Source organism: Schistocerca serialis, chromosome 1, assembly GCF_023864345.2.
Source record: "Schistocerca serialis cubense isolate TAMUIC-IGC-003099 chromosome 1, iqSchSeri2.2, whole genome shotgun sequence".
NCBI classification, from domain to species: Eukaryota; Metazoa; Arthropoda; class Insecta; order Orthoptera; family Acrididae; genus Schistocerca; species Schistocerca serialis.
Window position 1 is genome coordinate 287,124,466 of NC_064638.1, and position 16,190 is coordinate 287,140,655.

The 16,190-nt window shown below is 42.8% G+C and overlaps 1 protein-coding gene across 1 annotated transcript in view; it reads right to left on the reverse strand.

The window, feature by feature from the left end:
- The window catches only part of LOC126457304 (uncharacterized), a 99,853-nt gene that overhangs the window by 55,808 nt on the left and 27,855 nt on the right, over positions 1–16,190 (reverse strand). The window contains exon 2 of the mRNA XM_050093492.1: positions 8,009–8,113. Coding sequence (XP_049949449.1) covers positions 8,009–8,113 — 105 coding nt within the window. The remainder of the gene's footprint in view (positions 1–8,008; positions 8,114–16,190) is intronic.

Consider the following 16,190-nt stretch of genomic DNA (forward strand, 5'->3'; position numbering starts at 1 on the left):
TGACTGTTAGCAGAATATGGAATCGGTGGGTTCAGGAGGGTAATAGGGAACGCCGTGCTGGATCCCAACGGCCTCGTATCACTAACAGTCGAGATGACAGGCATCTTATCCGCATGGCTGTAACGGATCGTGCAGCCTCGTCTCGATCCCTGAGTCAGCAGATGGGGACGTTTTCAAGACGACAACCATCTGCACGAACAGTTCGACGACGTTTGCAGCAGCATGGACTATCAGCTCGGAGACCATGGCTGCGGTTACCGTTGACGCTGCATCAGAGACTGGAGCGCCTGCGATGGTGTACTCAACGACGAACCTGGGTGCACGTCACTTTTCGGATGAATCCAGGTTCTGTTTACAGCGTCATGATGGTCGCATCCGTGTTTGGCGACATCGCAGTAAACGCACATTGGAAGCGTGTATTCGTCATCGCCATACTGGCGTATCACGCGCCGTGATGGTATGGGGTGCCATTGGTTACACGTCTCGGTCACCTCTAGTTCGCAATGTCGGCATTTTGAACAGTGGACGTTACATTTCAGATGTGTTACGACCCGTGGCTCTGCCCTTCATTCGATCCCTGCGATACCATACATTTCAGCAGGATAATGCACGACCGCATGTTGCAGGTCCTGTAGGGGCATTTCTGGATACAGAAAATGTTCGACTGCTGTCCTGGCCAGCACATTCTCCAGATCTCTCACCAATTGAAAACGTCTGGTCAATGGTGGCCGAGCAACTGGCTTGTCACAATACGCCAATCACTACTCTTGATGAACTGTGGTATCGTGTTGAAGCTGCATGGGCACCTGTACCTGTACACGCCATCCAAGCTCTGTTTGACTCAATGCCCAGGCGTATCAAGGTCGTTATTACAGCCAGAGGTGGTTGTTCTGGGTACTGGTTCCTCAGGACCTATGCACCCAAATTGCATGAAAATGTAATCACATGTCAGTTCTAGTATAATATATTTGTCCAATGAATACCCGTTTATCATCTGCATTTCTTCTTGGTGTAGCAGTTTTTATGGCCAGTTCTGTAAAAATCAAGCTGAAAGGATATCAACCCGACAAGATCCGATAATCCTCAAGGAATCTGAGGAAGAATTACTGGACATGTTGAACGGAATGAACAGGCTAATAGAAGACAAAATTTGCACCGAAGTTACACCATAGGAAGATGAACGTCAGTAGGTACATTGCTCTGTACGGTTCTTTCACACTGAAAGCCCCAAGAATCGAACAATAATACAGATTTTTCTCCGGGAAGGATAACATCTTTGAAATATATTTTGATCTGGTCAGACGTTTGTTCACTAGATTTCGATGCTGTCACAAAGACATTTGGGGATTCAAAAAGAGAGTCTCGAGCTCTCGATCCAAACTCAGCATTAGTTTCCTTTAAAACCATGAAAGGCGGGTGGTCAGTGTGAAAAAACCGGTTTGATCATCATACCGCAAGACAAGGCACTTGTTCACCCGGTGATCCCAAAGGCTCGACGGCACAGCTACAGTCATAAGACGTACACGGCTTTCGATGATGGAACTATTTTGTGAGAAGAATTTCAGAGCTTGTTCTGTTGAATCGTTATGATGTCAATCTCCACTTGAGAAACAAGATAACCAAACGGCAGTCACTAGTTCATAATCAGTTATCTTCGCCAAGGCATAGTAATGTACCTTCTTGATACAAATCAGAATATTTAGAGGGTCACCCACAATCCCCCCCATGAACCATGGACCTTGCCGTTGGTGGGGAGGCTTGCGTGCCTCAACGATACAGATAGCCGTACTGTAGGCGCAACCACAACGGAGGGGTATCTGTTGAGAGGCCAGACAAACGTGTGGTTCCTGAAGAGGGGCAGCAGCCTTTGACTGATCTGGTCCTGTAAGATTAACCAAAACGACGTTGCTGTTGTGGTACTGCGAACGGCTGAAAGCAAGAGGAAACTACAGCCGTAATTTTTCCCGAGAGCATGCAGCTTTACTGTATGGTTAAATGGTGATGGCATCCTCTTGGGTAAAATATTCCGGAGGTAAAATAGTCCCCCATTCGGATCTCCGGGCGGGGACTACTCAAGAGGACATCGTTATCAGGAGAAAGAAAACTGGCGTTCTACGGATCGGAGCGTGGAATGTCAGATCTCTTAATCGGGCAAGTAGGTTAGAAACTTTAAAAAGGGAAATGGATAGGTTAAAGTTAGATATAGTGGGAATTAGTGAAGTTCGGTGGCAGGAGGAACAAGACTTTTGGTCAGGTGAATACAGGGTTATAAATACAAAATCAAATAGGGGTAATGCAGGAGTAAGTTTAATAATGAATAAAAAAAAAAGGAGTGCGGGTAAGCTACTACAAACAGCATAGTGAACGCATTATTGCGGCCAAGGTAGACACGAAGCCCACGCCTACTACAATAGTACAAGTTTATAAGCCAACTAGCTCTGCAGATGATGAAGAAATTGATGAAATGTATGATGAGATAAAAGAAATAATTCAGACAGTGAAGGGAGACGAAAATTTAATAGTCATGGGTGACTGGAATTCGACAGTAGGAAAAGGAAGAGAAGGAAACGTAGTAGGTGAATATGGATTGGGGCTAAGAAATGAAAGAGGAAGCCGCCTGGTAGAATTTTGCACAGAGCATAACTTAATCACAGGATATAGTAGCATGGAGAGCTGCATCAAACCAGTCTCAGGACTGAAGACCACAACAACAGCAACACCCACAATAATTTAAAATAATGCTGAATTTGTTTTATATTGTGTTCTCTGTCGTGTATATTATATGGAGAAATTTCGTACATTTTAATGTGCATGGTGTAAGAAAACCTTACGTTTAAAGCATTTATTTACAGATTATCATCATTGTAATGAGTTATTTATTATTTTCAGTTAGCAAAATACACGTATGTGAAAAGGCAAACTAAAAATGAATGTAAAACGTAAAATAACAATTTAGAACATAAAACAATGTAAGTTAAATAAATAGCTAGACTAATAATGAACGTTTAGATATTTCAATTAGGTATCTTGAAAACTCTCTGGCAGCACAATGTGTACGGCTCATTTTCCAAAAATAGTATTTTAGAAACCAGCTGAATTACACATGGATGTATGTAGCGTGAAAGCGTCTTTAACTTATGTTGCGACAAAAGTTTTCATTTTTCAAAATTCGTTAATGGTGGCGGGACATTCTGTAAAATTTCAGATTATTACAAATTCGATTGTACAATTTTTTTACAAATCAACATTTACGTGAGAAACACTTTTTATATATCACCGTTTCGAAAATATTCCCTCCAAACCTCGTAATATGTCAAATTATCTTTCGGGGTGTGTTTAACCCCCTAAAAGTGAAAAAAATGAAAAAAAATATTGCATTTTGTCCCCTCTACACACTGCAAGTAGCCTGTTTGTATGTTGGCAGCGTTGTAGACTGTGTTAATATCGTACACAGCGCTCTGCGCCCTCGGTAAGAGATTCTGTGGTTGGACGGACTAGAAGTTAGAGAGTGGATAACGTATTTACGGACATGATATTCTTAGTGGAGGGACTGTGTTGGTAAGGCATGCACTTTAAAGTGAGATGAAATGATGTGTTTATAAGAAAATACACAAGGAAATTTACGATGGTGGTTGTTTGGTTGATAATGTTTGGGCAGTGGAATTATTAACACCTACATAATTTTTGGAACTTGATGTCATATTAAAAAGGTAAAATTTTCTAAATACATTGTTTGCTTTTCAACAAAATGTTTCTTTCGCTAACCATATGCCTCCTAGTAGTTAGAGTCTATAGTATTAGAATCTTTTTATTTAGTTGGCTGTAGTTGCTACTTGCAGTGATTTCTGTAGTTAGTGTTCTGAAGAGTTTCTGCGAGGTAAGTAACTTATGAAAAGGAATGGGATTTGCACCGTAGGAATTCGTGATCGAAATGAGTTCAGGCAATTAACGGAGTTGGAGGTAGTTTCATATATTTTTTTTTAATTTCATGTTTTTTGCATTTGTATTATTATTAGGATTTCTAGCAATTCAGAGCGATTTTTTGTGTTGATTATTGGAAGTCTTGTTGTCAATGTATAGCAGTCAGACTGCGTTGGGCTTATATGTTGTGCGTAATCAATGAATAGGTTAAGTTTGAGTCATCCGAAGACCAGTATCAGTTGCAAAGCGATTTAGAAACGATTGCTGTATGGTGTGGCAGGTGGCAGTTGACGCTAAATAACGAAAACTGTGAGGTGATCCACATGAGTTCCAAAAGAAATCCGTTGGAATTCGATTACTCGATAAATAGTACAATTCTCAAGGCTGTCAATTCAACTAAGTATCTGGGTGTTAAAATTACGAACAACTTCAGTTGGAAAGACCACATAGATAATATCTTGGGGAAGGCGAGCCAAAGGTTGCGTTTCATTGGCAGGACACTTAGAACATGCAACAATTCCACTAAAGAGACAGCTTACACTACACTCGTTCGTCCTCTGTTAGAATATTGCTGTGCGGCGTGGGATCCTTACCAGATGGGATTGACGGAGGACATCGAAAGGGTGCAAAAAAGGGCAGCTCGTTTTATATTATCACGTAATAGGGGAGAGAGTGTGGCAGATATGATACGCGAGTTGGGATGGAAGTCATTAAAGCAAAGACGTTTTTCGTCGTGGCAAGATCTATTTACGAAATTTCAGTCACCAACTTTCTCTTCCGAATGCTAAAATATTTTGTTGAGCCCAACCTACATAGGTAGGAATGATCATCAAAATAAAATAAGAGAAATCAGAGCTCGAACAGAAAGGTTTAGGTGTTCGTTTTTCCCGCGCGCTGTTTGGGAGTGGAATGGTAGGGAGATAGTATGATTGTGGTTCGGTGAACCCTCTGCCAAGCACTTAAATGTGAATTGCAGAGTAATCATGTAGATGTAGATGTAGATGTCTTTGTCAGAGAAAATTCTGTAGATCAGTTTTAGTAAAAATAATTAGAGAGGCAGTTTCAAGACCGGCCAAGTTTCAACAAGATCGTTTATTGACACTTGGGAATGTTCCCTCGTCAGTCATTTCTCTGCATTATCCTTTCTTCCAGGAGTCGTAGCTCCGTAGGATACACAGGAGACGTTCTCTGAAATTTGAAGAGGGATTCTGTCAGAAGTGAAGCTTTAAGGACGGATTGTGCGTCGTGCCTGGACAGTTCAGCTGGTAAGAACATAACCCACGAAGCGGAAGGTTCCGATTGGAGTCCCAGTCCAGCGTACCTTTTTATTCGGCCTGGAAATTTCAGTGCATTTTTACTTACAGGACCAAAAGTTTTGGCCAAGACTGTCGTGATAGGCCTTCAAAATTTCGCCGAAGATAGTATTAGCAACGTCACTACCAATCCACACTCCTCCCACCGCCGGCCGCGGTGGCCGTGCGGTTCTAGGCGCTCCAGTCCGGAGCCGCGCTGCTGCTACTGTCGCAGGTTCGAATCCTGCCTCGGGCATGGGTGTGTGTGATGTCCTTAGGTTAGTTAGGTTTAAGTAGTTCTAAGTTCTAGGGGACTAATGACCATGGCAGTTGAGTCCCATAGTGCTCAGAGCCATTTGAACCATTTGAACTCCCACCATCTTTCGACAAGATAACTCCAGTTCCTCGGCTGTGATGTCTGTCACTAGGATAGCAATATTCAACCAGGTGATATTCATATCAAATCTCCAGCCGGAACATATCGTCATCTTGACACAATAGTTTGGCTGTCTACCTGGCCGCCATCTTCAGTTGAGTGAACCATCGCACTAAATCGCCGGAACTGAAATCAGGCTCGCAGTGGCGGCTCGTTTATACACTGCCTGTAGGCTCAACGCGCGTGCGCGAACGTAACTGCCCTCTAGCGCACCGGTGCTGAAAACTCGTGGAAACGATAAATAGATAGCAGACGCTGTTGACACCTTTTGATAATCGAAACAAAAACCGTTGCTTTTTAAATGTCAAACAAAACTGGGTTTCAATTCTTATTTAAAGGATACCGCTTTTCTCTGTTTATAATATTGTCGGACAGCCGAATTTCAGTAGTTTCTTTCACTACACATTCCCAACAACGCGACGCAGGGTGAAAGACTGGAGGTAATGAATGCTCAAAAAGTAGTAAGACTCCTTCACACAGTGGTTGCTCCTTTCCTCTCCCATCCCCGCCCACTGCCACGTCATCACTGTTGTGTCCCCCCCTATCCTTCATCTCCTTTCCCAAGGTGGCTTCCATCAACTCCCCCTCCCGGATGATGCCCTCTCTCCCTCCATTTATCCCTCCTATCAACTCTGATCCTCAGTCCCCCTCCTTTCATCTGTCCTTTTCCCGGGCTCCCTCTCCCCATCCTCTTTTTTCCCCACCTCCCCTCTCTCTGCCCCCCTTTTCTACCCCGAGTCCTTTTGGATTTCCCTCCTCTGCCATTTCCCATTCCCTCTCGCGTCTGCCCTGCCCCTCTCCCCCCCTTATGAGTCCTCTCCGTCCTTTGGTTCCCCCCCCCTTTTCGTTTTTTCCTCTCCTCCCTCCTTGTTTTCCCCCTCCTCCAGGTCCCCCCCCCCCCCCATCTGCCCTTGGCTAGGGAGTGTCATCTTTGTGTCGACATTTTCGTGCAGTGTTTTACAATGAGTGTTTTCCAGTGTGTGTTCCATGTTGTGTGTCTTTTGGGAAGTGTTGCGAACGGCCATCATACTGTCGCTGGGTGTGATTTTTTATCTCTTGCAAACAGAAACCAGACTGCCGCCATGTTTTTTTAATTGTGCGTCTACTATGTTACGTGGCTGATTCCTGTGTATTTTATTAACATTGCCAACCCCTTTGCTTTCTGTTTTAACTTTCCACAATTTTCCGCCATTTTACACTTTAAGTCACCGTTTTATCGCCTGTTTTTTTTCTTCTTCCGTTTTTAAAAAAGTCTGTAGGCTGTAGAGCAGTGTATTAAGCTGCTGCCAGCCCGCCCCCTTCGGGGGGAATTGAAATTCAATAAAGGAAAAAAAAATTCACACAGTGAGGGTAAATTATGTTCTAGTACAATTTCAAAAGAACATCTTCATTTTTTTGTCGAAAATTATGAAAAAGGTATAATATGAAACAAAAATATCGATATTGACATTTTGGTATCGATATTTTCGGGAATAAATATGCCCGATAATTATCGATATTCAGTGGAAATATATCGATGTATCGGTGTTTTACCATCAGCCCTAATTCGGTTGTGTCACCGATCCGATTTTGGACAACTTTTGAACGTGAGAGGAGGCGTACTCGCCAAGGTTCAAGTTGGTTATGGCTGACCACCCCGTGGAGGATCACCATATTGTGCACGATGCACATCGTAACTATTTTTGCCCGTGCCGTCCGAGAACAAGTAATGGAGTCACTGCAATATTCTGTGTCTTCCCGCACCGTTGGTCAGAGGCTGAACTAAGGAATTATAGTCACCTACGTAGGTTGCCGTAACACCGAAGGACAAACGACTGCGTTTCGAATGGAGCGTCCTCATGTGTTATTGTCCACAAATGGCACGTGCCTTCGTTATGATCTAATGTCCTGGCCATCAAGATCCCCAGATATGACTCGATAGGTCAAGTGTGGGACCAGCTTGGACGTCAGGTCCATCCAAGAGCCAGTATCCAGTATGTCAAGGACCAGTTACAGCAGTTGTGGGCCAGCTAGTCCTGCTAGAGGATATAACGGCTGTAAAACACACTTCGGCACACTTCTCAAGCGAATCGGTATCTACATCCAGGAGGTACAACGCCATGTTGGTATGTGGACTCATGTTGCCAAGCTCTTGGGTCATTTTACTCGATTTTGTAATCACTGAAATAACACCATAAATTCCATTTCCTCCTCCCCTTCTGGGTCTTCGCTTTTTCGTCAGGCAAAGTATTATTACAATTTTTTACCATTCGAAGAGTTATTTCTGTACACTAGCTGAGAAATTCTTTTTCGCCCACTGTAGTGTCCACGTTTTTGTTGAGATTAAATTAATAATATAAAGCGAAGACATACGACTCACTGGCGTAGAACGTGGAGGTGACGTTGATCGTTGCACCAGCCACCAGAGGACACGGCGGTTTTTCACAACCTGCGAAGTCAACACCCAAGAGGTCGTACGTGGAACCTGCGAACAAAAGAGAAGCAGTCACTCGTCGGCATAGAGGGCGGGAGCTTTCGTTACAGTACCCCCAACTGTGCTGAGACTCTGTAACTACTTTCCATATTCTTTTTTATAACTTAGAAAAAATACAATTCATTCAATTCTGTGTAAGGCAAGATACACTAACATCAATAACAATACAGCATGAGAGAAATGTAATTTAAAAAAATTCTGGATGTCCATATTGATCTTAATTAAAATTGGAAATCACACATTATAGATTTTCTCCAACGCAGCATTTCCGTTTTACCTGTTTTTGGTGATAACATCCTTAGAAAATTAGTTTATTTTACGTACTATCTATCCCTGATGGCATGTGGAATAATTTTCTGTAGCAGTTCCACACATAGAAACAGTATTTATTGCCCAGAAATCTACTACACTACACGACAATTGCTAAGGAACAACTGACACTTGCTAAGGAAAAACTATCAATTTTTACAGAACGACCGGTCATTGCTACGGAACACCCGACCAGTTGTAGTGACAAGAAATGGAGAGGGCGGGACGTGTTGACTGTAGCGATGCCTGTTATAAATACTCTTTTAATTAAGAACCATGTTATCAGACTTATAGGGGAGAGGTGATCGATAACATCGGGAATAATTAATAGCATTGACAAAGTTTTAATTAAAATTATCGATGTATAAACTCTCATCGAATGTCGAAGGCAGCAAAGTAGCGCTCCAGAGAAATCAAAGACGGTTTAACGCGACTACTTTTGTTTCTAAATCCTACTATATAAACCATGCACGGGTATTGTTAGTTCTCTTGTCTTGTTTCCTGCGCTCTGAATAAGTCTACGTACACTATGTGATGAAAAGAATCCGGACACCTGACTGAAAATGACTCACAAGTTCGTGGGGCCCTCTGTCGATAATGCTGGAATTCAATTTGGTGTTGGCCCACCCTTAGCCTTGATGACAGCTTCCACTCTCGCAGACGTACACTATATGATCAAAAGTACCCGGACACCCCCAAAACATACTTTTTTCATATTGGGTGCATTGTGCTGCCACCTACTGCCAGGTACTACATATCAGCGACCTCAGTAGTCATTAGACATCGTGAAAGAGCATAAGGGGACGCTCCGCGGAACTCATGGACTTCGAACGTGGTCAGGTGATTGGGAGTCACTTGTGTCATATATCTGTACGCGAGATTTCCACACTCCAAAAATCCCTAGGCCCAATGTTCCCGATCTGATAGTGAAGTGGAAACGTGAAGAGACACGCACAGCACAAAAGCGTGCAGGCCGACCTCGTCTGACAGAGATGGCCGACAGTTGAAGGAGGTTGTAATGTGTAATAGGCAGACATCTCTCTAGACCATCACACAGGCATTCTAAACTGCATCAGGATCCACTGCGAGTACTAAGACAGAGGGGGGGGGGGGGGGGGGGTGAGAAAACTTAGATTTCATGGTCGAGCGACTGTTCATAAACTACACATCACACCGGTAAATGCCAAACGATACCTCGCTGGGTGTAAGGAACGTAAACATTGGACGATTAAACAGTGGAAAAACGTTGTGTGGAGTGACGAATCACGGTATACAATGTGGCGATCCGATGCCAGGGTGTGGGTATGGCGAATGCCCGGTGTACGTCATATGCCAACGTGTGAAGTGCCAACAGTAAAATCGGAGGCGGTGATGTTATGGTGTGGTCGTGATTTTCATGGTGTTTTGTTGTTTTGCGTGCCACTATCGCAGCACAGGCCTACATTGATTTTTTAAACACCTTCTTCCTTTTTGAAGAGCAATTCGCGGATGGCGATTGCATGTTATAACGCGATCGAGCACCTGTTCATAATGCACGGCCTGTGGCGGAGTGGTTACACGAGAATAACATCTCTGTAGTGGACTGGCCTGCACAGAGTCCTGACCTGAATCCTATAGAATACCTTTGGGATCTTCTGGAACGCCGACTTCATGCCAGGCCTCACCAACCGACATCGATATCTCTGTTCAGCGCAGCACTCCGTGAAGAATGGGCTGCCATTCCCCAAGGAATCTTGCAGCAACTAAATGAACATATGGCTGCGAGAGTAGAAGCTGTCATCAAGGCAAAGGGTGGGCCAACACCGTATTGAATTCCAGCATTAGCGATGGAGGGCGCCACGAACTTGTAAGTCATTTTCAGCCAGGTGTCCGGATACTTTTGATAACCCAGTCTTCCTGGTTGTTGTTTTTGAACTGCGTCTCCAAGACGCCTCAGTTGTTGCTAGTAAAACTCGGCGAAGTAATCTGTAGCACCACACCGTAGTTGTACCAGATGCAAGACAATATCTTTTGTGCATACGCACAGGTTTTTGTACGGTCAGTTACTGCTTTGTGTGGGCTCAACCATTCCTTTCTTTTCCTTGTATTAGCATAAAGATACGATTTCTCGTCACTAGTAACGTTACAAGATAGGAACGGTGGGTGTTGTTCACGAACCAGTCGATGACGAGCAAGCAGAAATGCACATATGACACCCACTGGTTTTTTTTTTATTTTGGCTTACAGCATGTGGTAACCATACACCCTATATTTGAACCTTCCCTATTGCATGCTAATGTCGCACGATGGTGGAATGATCACATTTGTCATTTCTGGAGTACACTGGCGTGGAACAGTGTGTATTAAAGTGGAGAGTCACTAACGTAAAAACGAGAAAACAATTTTCTTACCGTATACTGTCCAGTGCCCCATACACCGCGCAAATGTTTCTGGCTGCTTCCGCTGCTGTCACGCCACTTTTGAACTCAAACAAAAGACTATGTCTGAAATGTTCCGATTTATCCGCTTGGCACTCCATTTTCTAGCGTCCACACCTCCACTCAAAGGACAATATATAAACTCAAATAGCAATAGTGAACTACAACTAAAAACTGACAATTGATAAATAAACTCACAGCAACGTGCAAAACAAAAACGCTACGAATTTATGCACCATGCCAATAGTTATGGGGTCCTGGGGTGTAATACCTTGTCCCACATACTTTACCGGTGTTGTTCTAATCAGCTTGATATCTCGTACTCTTTAGATGCATTTCTGAGCAGATAATATGTATATGATTGGGTTACGTTTACGACATTTTTGTTGTAGATTAAGTTTAAAAAAATACAGTTATGTAAATGGCCAGCGTACAGCTATGCTTTCAGAGAAAACGTGTCCCATTTGTCACCCTAATGACAAATCTCACATCACGACGAGTTGTCGCGAATATGACCCATGCGACATATAAGGAACTAAACTAAATGGGGCACACTAATTCACTCTGACGTCCGATGAGGGACACTGAAATGGAATTACTTTCTCGTGTCATTAAAAACAGCCGAAAACATTGTGTAACATAATGTTTATGGTGGCGTTCAAAATTTAAACTGATGAGCAAAGGTAGTTAACATTATAATGTATCTAGTTTTAGTTTGTAAGTACTGCAAATAGGAAAACTACCATATTATCACTTTTAGATCTGGCATCTGATACAGCAGTTTCACTAATCTAGCTGGAAATTCAATAACACAGTGACAAGTATCGTAACCTCCACATACTGCCAAATTATTATTAACGTTATTTTTATAATTAATTTTTATTTCGGACGTTTACTTTTTGATTCGATAAGGGCTAATTGAGCGCATTCAATCATTTCATGGAAGAGCTGAGAGGTTTCATTAGAGTATAAACATGTGAACGGTGAGTAGTCACGGGTTTTGTAAGAAATGTTACGGAACTAGAAACTAGATAACCAAGTGTTGCGTAAGTCCGTTTGTTGCGCTTGAGATGTACGTGCTCATAATACACAAAAATATGGGTAAAACCGTGGAAATTGCATACAACACGGATCTGCGTAGAATGCTAGATATAATCTAGTAAGAATTATAATATACAAACCGAGAAGTGCGAGTAGGAGTCGAGCTCTGAGGGTTACGTACAAACTTAATTTCGCGTATAGACAACAATAATAATTTCGTGAGGCTGGTGCGTATTTCTATTGGACGCCGCTTCGGCGAGTTGCAGGTCTCTAACCTACCCCAATTATCCAACCGCGGAAAGGAGAGTCACAGTTTACGTGGACTTCGAGCCACGTTTTGTTTCTGTCGACTCCTCACATCGTTGAAGGGTGAAGGCTAGGTTAACACCGACACTGAAAAATCCGTTGTCCGACCGTGATTCGATCGCGTGACCTCTCCATTGCCCGGCACGTAATTTACCGCTAGTCCTCCAGCCTCCACATGTACGGGGTGACAGTTATTGAACTATATGAAATAAAATCGTCATAACTTCCGAACGGTTTACGTTAGAACGTTCAAACTGCACGGTTGGCAGTGGGGCATGATAGGAATTGTATGGTTTGGTTTAGCGACGAAGCCACATTTCATTTGGATGGATTCGTCAATGAGCAACACTGGCGCACTTGGGGGATTGAGAATCTACATTTCGCGATCAAGAAGTCTTTTCACCCTCAACGGGTGACTGTGTGGCGTGCAATGTCCAGTCAGGGAATAATCGGTGCGATATTCCTTGATGGCACGGTGACTACCGAACGATACGTTGGGGTTTTGGAAGACGATTTCATCCCCATTATCCAAAGTGACCCTGATTTCGAAAAGATGTGGTTCATGCGAGGCGGAGAGTGTTTGTCCAGAAGAACCACTTTGGGGACCGCATCCTGGCTCTGGGGTACCAATACGCCACTGGAATGGGCCTCGATTGGCCGCCATATTCTCCGGATCTGAAACAGGCGTATACTTTTTGTGGGGCTGTATTAAAGACTTATCTCAGAAAATAGATAATAGAAAATAGATTATAGAAAATATCTTAGAAAATAGATTAAGTAAAGGCAAACCTACGTTTCTAGCATTTGTAGACTTAGAGAAAGCTTCTGACAATGTTGACTGGAATACTCTCTTTCAAATTCTGAAGGTGGTAGGGGTAAAATACAGGGAGCGAAAGGCTATTTACAATTTGTACAGAAACCAGATGGCAGTTATAAAGAGTCGAGGGGCATGAAAGGGAAGCACCGGTTGGGAAGGGAGTGAGACAGGGTTGAAACCTCTCCCCGATGTTATTCAATCTGTATATTGAGCAAATCAAAAGAAAAATTCGGAGTAGGTATTAAAATCCATGGAGAAGAAAGAAATAAAAACTTCGAGGTTCGCCGATGACATTGTAATTCTGTCAGAGACAGCAAAGGACTTGGAAGAGCAGTTGAACGGAATGGATAGTGTCTTGAAAGGAGGATATAAGATGAACATCAACAAAAGCAAAATGAGGATAATGGAATGTAGTCGAATTAAGTCGATGATGCTGAGGGAATTAGATTAGGAAATGATACGCTTAAAGTAGTAAAGGAATTTTGCTATTTGGGGATCAAAATAACTGATGATGGTCGAAGTAGAGAGGATATAAAATGTAGACTGGCAATGGCAAGGAAAGCGTTTCTGAAGACGAGAAATTTGTTAACATCGAGTATAGATTTAAGTGTCAGAAAGTCGTTTCTGAAATTATTTGTATGGAAGTGATACGTGGATGATAAATAGTTTGGACAAGAAGAGAATAGAAGCTTTCGAAGCGTGGTGCTACAGAAGAATGCGGAATATTAGAGGGGTAGATCACATAACTAATGAGGAGGTATTGAATAGAATTGGGGAGAAGAAGAGTTTGTGGCACAACTTGACTAGAAGAAGGGATCGGTTGGTACAACATGTTCTGAGGCATCGAGGGATCACCAATTTAGTATCGGAGGGCAGCGTGGAGGGTAAAAATCGTAGAGGGAGACCAAGAGATGAATACACTAAGCAGTTTCAGAAGAATGTGGGTTGCAGTAGGTGCTAGGAGATGAAGAATCTTGCACAGGATACAGTAGCATGGAGAGCTGTATCAAACCAGTCTCTGAACTGAAGAGCACAACAACATATTACTGACAATGTGTACAGCAATAATCCCAAGCTGAATACGGCCATTCAGGAGGTCATTGACAGCATCGATGTTCCGACACTTCGGCGGGTCATGTAGAATTTCACTATTCGTCTGCGCCACATCATCACCAATGATGGCATGCGTATCCAACATGTCATAACCTAAATCCGAATATCCGTAATGACGTTTACATGTTGTGTGCACGCCGTAGTTTGTAACTAATTTACGTTTGTTTCATATAGTTCAATAATTGTCTCACTTTATGTAGGTAGTTCATCTGCAGGTATTGATGACTGAGTTTGTATCAAAATATGTGACGTATATTCCTTTATCTTTTGATTGCATTCAGTTAGAAGCTTTACTTGTCACTGGGGCATGGAATCTCATTGACTGAGTAGAATTGTCCTCGGTGATGAGTCCCGCTTCGGAGTGAACCCAGATGACAGAGAAGACGTGTCTGGAGACGCCCTGAACAGCTGTGTGATACTAGCGTGACTGATGCCCTCCTTACAGCCGGACAATTAGGAATGATGGTGTGGTGTCTCAATTCATTTCATAGCAAGACCTATTTTATTGCCATCCTCGGCACCCTTGCACAACACCGGTATGTAGAAGATATTCTATGCCCCGATTTGTTGCCCTTCATGGCAAGTCGTCCTAGACTTACATTTCAGCAAAATAATGCCCTTCCGCACACGGTGAGAGTTTCTACTGATTGTCTTTGCGCTTGCCAAACCCTACTTTGGCCAACAAGGTCGCCGGACCTCTCCCCAAAAGAGAAAGTTTGGAGCATTATGAGCAGGGCCTCGAACCAATTCGTGATTTGGACAATCTGACGCACCAATTGGAAAGAATTTGGCACGATATCCCCTAGTTTGAAGTTCTCTAACGCTATAGATACAGCAATAAGGAATAGCGCAGTAGGCAGTACAGTTGAAGAGGAATGGACATCTCTAAAATGAGCCATCACAGAAGTTGGGAAGGAAAACATAGGTACAAAGAAGGTAGTGGCGAAGAAACCATAGGTAACAGAAGAAATACTTCAGTTGATTGATGAAAGGAGGAAGTACAAACATGTTCCGGGAAAATCAGGAATACAGAAGTACAAGTCGCTGAGGAATGAAATAAATAGTAAGTGCAGGGAAGCTAAGAAGAAGTGGCTGCAGGAAAAATGTGAAGACATCGAAAAAGATATGATTGTCGGAAGGACAGACTTAGCATACAGGAAAGTCAAAACAACCTTTGGTGACATTAAAAGCAACGGTGGTAACATTAAGAGTGCAACGAGAATTCCACTGTTAAATGCAGAGGAGAGAGCAGATAGGTGGAAAGAATACATTGAAAGCCTCTATTAGGGTGAAGATTTGTCTGAGGTGATAGAAGAAGAAACAGGAGTCGATTTAGAAGAGATAGGGGATCCAGTATTAGAATCGGAATTTAAAAGAGCTTTGGAGGACTTACGGTCAAATAAGGCAGAAGGGATAGATAACATTCCATCAGAATTTCTAAAATCATTGGGGGAAGTGGCAACAAAACGACTATTCACGTTAGTGTGTAGAATCTATGAGTCTGGCGACATAGCATCTGACTTTCGGAAAAGCATCATCCACACAATTCCGAAGACAGCAAGAGCTGACAAGTGCGAGAATTATTGCACAATCAGCTTAACAGCTCATGCATCAAAGCTGCTTACAAGAATAATATACAGAAGAATGGAAAAGAAAATTGAGAATGCGCTAGGTGACGATCAGTTTGGCTTTAGGAAAAGTAAAGGGACGAGAGAGGCAATTCTGACGTTACGGCTAATAATGGAAGCAAGGCTAAAGAAAAATCAAGACACTTTCATCGGATTTGTCGACCTGGAAAAAGCGTTCGACAATATAAAGTGGTGCAAGCTGTTCGAGATTCTGAAAAAAGTAGGGGTAAGCTATAGGGAGAGACGGGTCATATACAATATGTACAACAACCAAGAGGGAATAATAAGAGTGGACGATGAAGAAAGAAGTGCTCGTATTAAGAAGGGTGTAAGACAAGGCTGTAGCCTTTCGCCCCTACTCTTCAATCTGTACATCGAGGAAGCAATGATGGAAATAAAAGAAAGGTTCAGGAGTGGAATTAAAATACAAGGTGAAA